The sequence below is a fragment of the Cucurbita maxima genome, unplaced genomic scaffold, assembly GCF_002738345.1.
Source record: "Cucurbita maxima cultivar Rimu unplaced genomic scaffold, Cmax_1.0 Cma_Scf00054, whole genome shotgun sequence".
In the NCBI taxonomy this organism is placed as follows: domain Eukaryota; kingdom Viridiplantae; phylum Streptophyta; class Magnoliopsida; order Cucurbitales; family Cucurbitaceae; genus Cucurbita; species Cucurbita maxima.
In genome coordinates this window covers 199,803-210,534 of record NW_019272070.1, presented here as the reverse complement: position 1 = coordinate 210,534, position 10,732 = coordinate 199,803, and the positions used below count along the sequence as shown (strand labels likewise).

The window sequence follows — 10,732 nt, the reverse complement described above, 5'->3', positions numbered from 1 at the left end:
AGAGGAGTTGTGATAATGCATGTGAGAGACCTTAGCCCCAAGTAGAGGAAAGGTAGAGCCATATAACTTAACCTAGTGTAGAGACACGTCAAAAAGAGTTATAAACGATTGAATATACACGCCAAACAACATTTTTGACCAAATAAGCTTAGATTTCGCACAAATTATATTCAGTTGGTGGAAAGAAAAACCTCATTTAAAGCCTAACGAAGCCATAAAATCAGACGAAAAATGTATATGAAATTAAAATTTTTCTTACAACTTGTCATAGGCATGTCAAGATCTGACACCCCACAATAGAAAATGTAGAACCTTAACACTCATCACTGATCGAAAAATGAAGGAGAATAAGACTACAACAGAAATATGTTCTTAAAGTAGGGACTAAAAATGTAATTTAGGATGATATTATAAACCAATGAAATTACACTAATGATATTCTCTAAAAAGTTAGTAGTAACAAAAAAGGCAAGCTAAAAAGAGGCTTTCTTCTTCCTCCTTTCATTATTAATTATGGATTTTATTTTAGTTAGCAAGTTGGATAAAAGACCTTTATGCTGCCCATATCTTTATACACAAATTAAGATGAAATTATGGGGCTAAAATGAGAGTAGAAAGAAATAAAATAAAAGGAAAAATGGAATAGCAAAGGCAAGGGCAGGGCAGGGCAGGGCAGGGCAGGGCTGGGCAGACAGGTGGTGGACAGCAGTCGTTCGGTGATTCGGACCCCTTTGGTTCCGGGACAAAATACCGATGCAAAATTATTGTTTTGTGAAAAAGGGCCTTCCTTTATTACACCCCTTCGACCCTTCTTCTTTTCTCTCATCTTCTCCTTTTTCCACTGTCACGCACACCACCAAAAGCAAAGCAAACCAACCCAAACCCAAACCCAAACCCAAACCCCTTTCCCCTTTCCCCTTCATTTTAGGTATGCTTTTCCTCCCTTCATCTTCCTCTTCTTTCATTTCTTCTGGTTTTGGCTTCTGGGGTTGCGTTCCCCCCATGGATCTCTTCTTTGCACTCAAGAAGAAGCTTGTGGGTTTCCATTTCAAGATCTGGGGTTTCCTTGTTACCCTTTGAATCTTCTGTTTCTTCTATGTTGTTTCATCTAATATATTTCATTTTGATGCAGTTTTCTGGTCATGATTCGAAGGCAGGCGTGTTCTTCATATAGTGTGCTGCTCCATGAATTTTCTCAAATCTGATTTGCTTTAATCAAAACTCTTTCTTACCTCTAATGGCCTCAAAAACGGCTTCCAAACCTTCTGCAACTGATCCAGTTATCTGTGGAGATGTATTGAACTCCACGCAGAAATCCTTGAATCAGTGCACTTTGAGTGATTCATCAAACACCAAAGAGATCACATTGACCCAGCGAGATCCTGCGCTTACCGGGACTCGGGGTACAGCAGAGGACTCTGTGGAACCTGAAAAGAAAACATCAGAATGTGAGAGTGGGAAGGATACGAACAGTGTTGCTAAGAGCAGTGGAAGTGGTAAGATTAGTAACTGTGTGGAGATGGTTGAGAGTGGGAAGAGCAGCGTGTGTCGGGGTAGCACGAGCAGCGATATAAGCGATGAAAGCAGCTGTAGCAGCTTTAGTAGTAGCATCAGTAAGCCTCACAAGTCGAATGACTTGAGATGGGAGGCCATCCAAGCTGTCCGTGCAAGGGATGGGATTTTGGGATTAGGCCATTTTAGACTGTTGAAGAGACTAGGTTGTGGCGATATCGGAAGCGTCTACTTGTCGGAGTTGAGCGGTACTAAATGTTACTTTGCAATGAAGGTCATGGATAAAGGGTCTCTAGCGAGTCGAAAGAAGTTGCTTCGTGCTCAGACCGAACGAGAAATACTGCAATCTCTTGATCATCCATTCCTGCCTACATTGTATACTCATTTCGAAACTGACAAGTTCTCATGCTTGGTGATGGAGTTCTGCCCTGGGGGAGACTTGCACACTCTAAGGCAGAGACAGCCCGGGAAGCATTTTCCCGAACAGGCCGTGAAGTATGTTCGTCGCCCTCCAACTTAATCACTATACATTCATGTTTCTTTGCCTGCATAAAGCTTATAAGCATATGGTTTTTGATGCAGATTTTATGTAGCAGAGGTCCTCCTAGCACTTGAGTATCTTCACATGCTCGGGATTGTATACCGGGACCTTAAGCCCGAGAATGTTCTCGTGAGGGAGGACGGACACATAATGCTTTCAGATTTTGATCTTTCCTTAAGATGTGCTGTTAGTCCAACATTGGTTAAGGGATCGTGTTCGGAGTCCGAGGCGCTGAGAAAGAATTCAGTTTATTGTGCTCAACCGGCTTGTATCCAACCTTCCTGCATCCAGCCATCCTGTGTAGTTCCCACCATGTGCTTCTCTCCCAGGCTATTCTCTAGCAAGTCAAAGAAGGATAGGAAACCCAAGATTGAAATAGGAAACCAGGTAACGCCATTGCCAGAGCTCGTTGCAGAGCCTACAGAGGCAAGGTCAATGTCGTTCGTTGGTACGCACGAGTACTTGGCGCCTGAGATCATTAAAGGTGAAGGTCATGGAAGTGCTGTTGACTGGTGGACATTCGGGATCTTTCTATATGAACTGTTGTTTGGTAAAACTCCTTTTAAGGGATCTGGGAATCGAGCGACGTTGTTCAACGTCGTCGGTCAGCCTTTACGGTTTCCTGAATCACCAGTTGTTAGTTTTGCTGCAAGAGATCTCATCAGGGGATTGCTTGTCAAGGAACCACAGCATAGATTAGCTTACAAACGAGGAGCAACTGAGATCAAACAACACCCCTTCTTTGAAGGTGTTAACTGGGCATTGATACGATGCGCTTCGCCACCGGAAGTACCAAAGCCTGTCGAGATCGAGCGGATACCCACACCAACACCTTCAGTCAGTGGAAAAACTGTAATGGCTAGACCTGGCCCTGACTCCAAATCATCTGATAATTATCTGGAGTTTGATTTCTTTTAGTAACGACAATACTTGTTTTTGCCTGTCAACAATTTCAATTTTCAGTTTGCAGAAGTAATGGTTTGTACTTTTTGTCATCTAAAGCTTGAGAATAGTTCACATAAGGTCAGTGGATCAGAAGAAGATTGGGATTTAACTACCGAAACACCTCCAAGATACGAATCCACTGTGGCGATATTCTTTCTTCATGATCTTGAAATTTGTAGAACAAGAAGAAGAAGAAGAAGATGATGATGAAGATGAATCAATCACTTGGCAGGTGGATTCCTTTCCTTCTTCACATATGATTTTCACATCACAAAATTCTTCTGCATTTTTCAATATTTGTTTGGCTATTCCTTCTCTCTTCGATCTCCATTTTCTTCTATGATCCAGAATTCTCAAACTCTCAGCACACAGATTAAGAACATTTAAACATTAAGGTTTTGAAACTGAGAATTACTTGGTTGTTTAGAGAGAGGGAGAGTCGAGAGAGACCTGGCCTTGGTGCTGTTCCTCCCTAGTATGAGTTTCCTAATCTGGAGAAGAGAGATAAGATCAAGAATCGCCTTGGCTACCATATCACTCTCAATCATCACAACCTCCACATTGACCTGTAAGAATTCGGTTGTAAAAACTGGATAATAAAATCGAACAACCGAAACGTGATCTGGTGCTATACCTGAGCAGAAGAACATGTATCAACAAATTTGTGGAGAAACTCCCTCCTCTTTGCTCTCTCTTCCGCCATGAACGTCTCCACTATCTTCGGACCGACCTGGCTCCTCGGAAGCATTCCCACTTGATAACGAAACACGCAATAATTTTAGTTCGATGAAAGTGATTCTATGCCAAGAACTCTGTTAAAGAGAGGGAGAGGGAGATAGGACATACACGGGCTGGGGACGAAGCGAATCTCGGGGGAGACATGGAGCAAATAGACGATACTGGATGGTAAAACAGCGAAATCGAGAGTCCATTGCAAGGCGGCCATACTGGAAGCGTCGTTATCGCCGATCCCGACGTAAACGCAATGGTTCGATTTGCGAAAATCGAAGGAGAACCAACTCTCTTCGCAATCATCCTCCAGTTTATTACGATTGGATTGCACATGAAGCCCTAGGTCGATCTCGAACAGATCGCTGGATTTCTCCTCTTCATTCACGCTTAAGCTTCGATGAAATTTGAAATCATCACTGCCTAAGTAGTAGTGCTTACTCGTCGATTCTTGAACGTCGGAACGAACACCTCCTTCCACTAACAGAGATTCGGAAGCCAACATGTTGATTCCCCGTCGATGGAAAGCTAGAACAGAAAGGCATGAACGAGGAAACTAAAAATTTCCAGTCAAATTTATACACGATTTTACAGAAGGATTCAATTAATCAAGGGGAAACTTGGGATTTAAGTTTCTGACGTACATGGGTTTGGATCAAAGACGATGATCATGATATTAGGATCTTCAAATCAATTAATCCGGACATACCTTACTTCATATTCTGAATCTTCAACGTTAAATAAACCTTTTCAATAAATTTAAAATAAAATTTAACGGAAAAGAACGTTGAATTATGAGTTTATTAAGTTTTTAAAACTTTAAAATTATCTAATAAATAATTCAATAAATTCACGTATATTTTTTACTCAAATAAAAACTGGAGAATTTATTAAACAAAAAAAAAAATAATAAAAAATTTAGAGATTAATAATTTAATAGCAAATAAAGAGAGCATTAAGCATGACATATTATTAGCAAGGGGAGACGAATATATATATGAGTATTTATATGGTTCGCATGCTTCATATCGTATATGAAAGTGTTGATCAAAGGAATATCCGAATATATTTGGGGGACAATTTTGAGATATTATATAATTAATCCAACTATACCAATTATGATTATTTCAAATCATTTTGAAACTTTTTTTTTTTTTTTTTTAATTTAACTAATTAAAATCTATTTTATTAACTATTCGATTTTAATTAACACGTTTAGAACTCATATTTTTAGTTAATTAATTAAAATATATAGGATTATATATATATTTACGGGTGTCACAGGAACAATCTAATAATCCAAAAACTCATTCAACCTAACTCAATATGTACGGTTTAAGGGTTTCGGGAACTAACCTAATTTACAGACTTACCAAATAAATGGTGATGCAAAATATTTATACGAGGCATAGAATTAAGTGTGTTGAATTTGACAGCATTTGAACTTGTGAGTTTGTCAATATGTCTCTAACCCAAAAACCAATCAACTTTATTTTCCTTTACAAATCTAATTTTTTCTTCCTCATCTTTCCCTAAATTAAGGATTTTTTTTTTTTTTTTAATAATATAGACACGAGGTTGAAGATATAATAGCTCATTTTTTTTTAGTATCTTTTCAAAATCGTTTATGGAATATAAGATGATGAGATACGTCTCGATGAGATGATATGTTCATAATCAAAATATAGTATGACTCAGAGCTACTGTCTCCTATAGCCATGTAGCTCTCGCAAGCTATGAGTAAATATAAAAGTATTTAGTAATAGCCTACTGACAAGTCTCTAAATCGATATATTTATATAGCTTTTGTAGGGTCTTAGAACCCTTAACTCATGGTTTCTTATGTTTTGATCCTATTTGGATATTTACAATTTCACTCGATATAGTTTTTAATGATTTGGCCTAATGGGCTCCCATCATTCAGCTCCTTAGAGAGTGTATCTACCCATCAGAGTTCTCTATAGGATTTTAGGGTGAAGTTGTCAATTTTTCCCTACCCGATAGTTATATGCAGTAAGTCGTTGTTGTTGCCTTTTTGCTTACATTCCCATATAACACCAATTTCAATTTCTTAAATCTTGCTTTCAAAATTCTCTTTCGAAATCTTTTTGTCCTCGTTTTCTAAAACTTTCTTCTTGAATCGGGACCAGAGACTCGAGCATACGTAGCTTGGCCGTAAGCAACGTAAGAACGAATAGACTTAACTCACTTGTTGCTGGGAAGTGAGTGCCGCACAATCGCTAGTCTGCTGTCACCAAAATGCGATTGTGACAAGTGGTATCTAAGTTGTGTGCCTACCTGTCATAAATCTATGAGATAGTACTGAATTACTAGGATATTATAGAAAATATTGGTTCTCTAGCACCTAATAAGCCTCCGAGCTACTAGATATTCATGTGGACTCTTGTGCACGAGACAAGTTCATGACCAAGAAATAGTTCAAGATCTCTTTATCGTCTCCACATGGTATTTTATGGGTAAAATTAAATGATTTCAGGACATGACTTGATATGTACTAGCTCCTCAAAATACCGAGTGCCAATGTCGACCCCTATGCAGGTTCACTATTAAGAGCTATTGGCAACTTTACTAATCCTCACATCGTAGAGTCAATCATATGGGAGTGATTCCATGTCCTGAAAATTCCATGAAGACAATCACTCGAGATAAGTTCACAATTAGAAGTGAGTTGACGAGTGCCCTAACCGTCCACACATGGCAGCAACATCATGCTGCATGATACTGATCACAAGATATAAGATGTGATAATAAATTGAAATAATCTAACTCCTTATCACGCTCTTGCATCAATCATTTAACGTGGTATATAGAACATTTATCCATATAGACACAGCACAACAAACAATTATGCGTATTTGAATTGAATCATGCATATTTTTGGCTGGTAGACCGAATGCCAGCAAATTCAGACATGTCCTCCATGCAGACATGTCCTCCCTTCCTAAATAAAGAATCCCAAGTGGAGTAAAAAATAAACTTTTCTCCTAATAAAACAAAGGCTTTGCATTGGTTTGTAAAAATTTGAGGAACCAGATAATGTTTAATGGGCTTGGATTTTACATAAAAACCAATGATTTTAAGAAATTTACGTCACCCGCTGCCAACCGACGACAACTATGTTGATAGCGGTTGCCAGGCTTGCACCAATCCTCACACTTTAGAGAGATACTGACAGCGTGTCACGTGATTATCTATTAGTCTCCTTACTTAGAGTCGCCACTAATGTCTCGTACATTGTTCAAATTCGAAATATAATTTTTAAAAGAAAACATCATCTATAGAATTATAACTTTTTCTATCTCTCGAAAACACAATCATGATCTTATGTGTTTGATAGGAAATACTAAAATTTGAAGAAAATAAAAATACAAAATAATTTAAATCAATGGAATGCAAAACAACCTATTCTAACCTAAGACTAGAAATGTAAATATGAGTCTATCTTATGCATGAGTCACAGTTTCTGATCGTGATGTCGTCGTCATCCATACATGGGCACCTTGCCTTTACCTGAAAAATGATGACACACAGCTTGATTATTTCGAAGATACTTAGTAAGTGACCCCACTATAAGGGTCATGCTAAATGCAATCACATGCAAATATGCTATAGGTACCTATCTCTATCTCATCTCATATTTGGGTGGCCTCTAGTCCGGACTACTATGGATGTGTAGTACTTCCCTGCACACGACCTACACGTGCGAGTGTGAATTTCCAGGCAACTCATCCGCCCCTTGGACTCTCTTTGGTCAAGCTAGCTGTTTATAGCGACGTCCAAAGGTCAGTAGAACCCCTCGTATCATGCTCACCATGATCACCCTCATCATTCTATTGTGCGCGTCCGCACTCATCATTTATAGGGGAAGTATCTCTATGCTTATATACACACAACATGCTTGAGATCCCTCTAGTTCTCATCTTAACGTCTCTTCTGACACACCCCTAGTCTCATCTCTCTGTTACGTTTAGTAATACATGCTTGTTAGATATTTATTTTTTAATATCCTATTTCATTTTCTTAGGGTTGTGTCCTAAGTCAAACTATTGACATGATGCAATATGACACTCATCTTCATGCAACATGCTTAATATGGAAAAAACCATCATATTAAGGTAAACATGATGCAAAACATCATAATCATCATACTTCCATTAAGTATGTCATACATCGTAATATAACTCACGTACATTATCATGCATCATGATGAAAAAAGATAGAGTGCGGAGGGCATATTTTTCAAGAATGTGATTAAAACTACTCGATAATGAAATCCTGCCAATTCACCCCAACCTAAGATTACCCGCCCTTGATTCCTTCGTTAAGTTTCCAAAAAAACACAAATTAATTGGTCGTAGTGGACAATTTAAGCTTTAAGACTCGAATTGAATATAGCCCGTTATGTAACCATAGTGTAGCAATTAATAGAAATATAATCGCTTAAGATTACAGACCCTTATCCACTATCTTAATCGGATTTGATTTTGTTATTCACGTCTCCTTTCTCTGCTATATCACAAGTAGTATTGTTATTAAACAACAACCCACAATAATACCCATTATTGATGTTATTCGTACTTAACATGTAGTTCCTAAATAATTGAGTAAAAAGTTCATCTAACTTCATGGGTGGAATCGATAATTTAGCTATTACTTGCTGTCAAGCGATTTAGTAGTTCAAATTTTTGTGTCCACGTAGTTTTAGAAATGGGTTAGGACTTGAAATCTTGATGGTGAGCCATAGGAAAGAAAGGAAGAAGAGAGGGAAAAAGAGAGGAAAAAATTGCGTTCCTCGTTCTCAAGTTTAGTCTTTAAACATTAATACGTTCGACAATAATATTAATACTTTCTATAAAACATACTTATCAGCCTCACTTGCTTGTTGAGGAATCAATACATACACATCAACACATTAAAATAGCAGTCCAATCTCGATTCATGTTCGAATCAAACTCAAATTTTGACTAGCATTACTGAATTCATTTTTACTAACTAGATTGGATATGAATCATCGTTTTAAAGATCTGGTCCATCAACGCGTTTGAGACATGGTTGATCGAATTATATTTATACCAATAATTCTTCTTATATTATATTATAGTTTATATATTTAAAAATTATTTTTAATATTTTTTTTTAAAGTTCATTTTTACCAATAATACTTGTGGTAACTTATTCTTGCACTAATAACTTCCTCTTCAGGGGGTGTCCACCAATATCTATAGTTAATGTTTATCTCGATACGTTCCTATACCCTCCATTAAATCTTATAAGAGACTGCTCTACGGTCAATTAATAAATGTCTTTGTCTAGATCTTTGTCAATTGCTACTATAATCTTTTCAATATTGAATTACACAATAGTTTTTGTGTTCTTGACCGATCGAAAGTTTGCAGCATAGCTCAACTCGGACGTACGCCCACAAGTTAACTTCTTGATATTCCTCGCATGAAGTGTAACAAAGTCGTAAGCATATTTAGATAGGCGAGATTTAAAACTCTCTTGATTCATGTAACTCACATATTAGTTGACTTAATAGCTGGAACTTGATCTCAAACGGGCTTGGTGATCTTCTTGGATCGACCTTTGATTTATTGATCTTTTTGGATTAGTTTCTAACTTGCAATTGGATATTTTGTTAGATAAACCATTGACTTGTTGATGTTCTTGTTGAACTTGGCTCTAAATTTGCTGAAGAGAGTGCCTTACGAAGATTCATGGATTTTTGAACGAATTTTGAGCAAGATTTTGAGTGAGATCAATTTTTGGAGAAAGGGCCTCAAACGTTGGAACACTTTTGGGTAAAACCTAGTAAAAGAGTGGATCCCGATTCTAAGTTTAAAAGGTAAGTGATATGAAATAAGGTGTTTTAAGTGTGCCACAAAAAAATTTATGGTAGATAATAAGATTGTACCATACATGTTTAGATTTGGAAAAGTTTTATCGTATTTTTCAATTTTAGAGTATTATTTTTAAGGTCTTAAGTTACAATCGGTGATGGACATAAGAATTACACCATTTCTATTGATCATAAGTTAATTTAAGTGTTATTTCCAAGGCTATATATACTCTTTATGGAAGACTATAAATACTCATTCATGGAAGTAAATACTCATTCAGGTTTACTTTTAGTATGAAGGCTTTTTATATTAAAATAAAAGTTGCATATTATGTTCTTTAAGCCATAAGCTTGTTCCTCTCCATTTCTTGTGTTTAGATTTGCATGCTAGAGTCATTCATGTAGTCCTGATCAAATTATCCGACAGAGTAATTCGAATCATGAATTTTATTTATTCTTGATCATGATCATTAAGGTAATCCATTCCAAAACTTTCCGTCTGGTTGATTCTTTATCGTTATTTGAGGTTCTTGGGTAATTTAGATCTAAAGATTGTTTTCTTCAATAAGGTTGTTAGATCATCTCATGATTTTCTTAATAGGGCCTTTCAACTACAATGTTGGACTACATGGGTGTGCCGACATTGCTCCCAAGCCCATGTGTTGGAGGTTGGTTTATCTGCTATTCAATACGGAGTTCACAAATGACATGAATGAACATGGGAGAGTTCATACCCAAATAAGAGCTCGAATGAAAGGATGTTCTACATGTCCCAATGAGACGTGCGGCACGTGGATCGGTCCCAATAAACATGTTCAAGCAAGACAAGATGCTCGAGTTGTTCTGAGCATGGGATAGCATTACGATACACGAGTCATGTTGTTGGAAATTGAGATGATGATGAGATGTGATGTTTTACACTAGAGACATTGGCCTAGAGAAGAGGCAAGCTCGAGCCAGATAACTTGTGTTGGTGCTGAGGCAAGTGGGCTAGAGTCACAGACGATTGAACATGCACGTACGGGTAGCGTGTGTGACCGAACAAGTTTAGATTCTGCATAAGTTGTGTTTGGCTGGCAAAGACGAGCTTTGCCTAAGGTCCGACAAAACCATAAAGACGGGCAAAAAAAAAAAAAAAAAAAAAA

The 10,732-nt window shown here is 37.4% G+C and overlaps 2 protein-coding genes across 4 annotated transcripts; one reads left to right on the top strand and one right to left on the bottom strand.

Moving 5' to 3' along the window:
• Positions 1-533: 533 nt before the first annotated feature.
• Positions 534-3,080, top strand: LOC111471646 (serine/threonine-protein kinase D6PK-like). 3 transcript variants are annotated; one of them, XM_023117356.1, is made up of 3 exons: positions 534-928; positions 1,133-2,007; positions 2,095-3,080. In XM_023117356.1, exons 2-3 carry the CDS (start codon positions 1,238-1,240, stop codon positions 2,969-2,971), a joined length of 1,647 nt encoding a protein of 548 aa, XP_022973124.1. In that variant the 5' UTR covers positions 534-928; positions 1,133-1,237; the 3' UTR covers positions 2,972-3,080. The 3 variants fall into 3 exon arrangements, with proteins under 3 accessions (XP_022973124.1, XP_022973123.1, XP_022973122.1); XM_023117355.1 differs by having other exon boundaries at positions 534-1,035; XM_023117354.1 differs by having other exon boundaries at positions 534-2,007.
• Positions 3,081-3,103: 23 nt separating this feature from the next.
• LOC111471613 (U-box domain-containing protein 35-like) lies at positions 3,104-4,413 on the bottom strand. The gene is made up of 4 exons (XM_023117317.1): positions 3,845-4,413; positions 3,633-3,751; positions 3,449-3,564; positions 3,104-3,335 (listed from the first exon to the last, which is right to left on the bottom strand). Exons 1-4 carry the CDS (start codon positions 4,230-4,232, stop codon positions 3,104-3,106), a joined length of 855 nt encoding a protein of 284 aa, XP_022973085.1. The 5' UTR covers positions 4,233-4,413.
• Between the last annotated feature and the right edge of the window lie 6,319 nt (positions 4,414-10,732).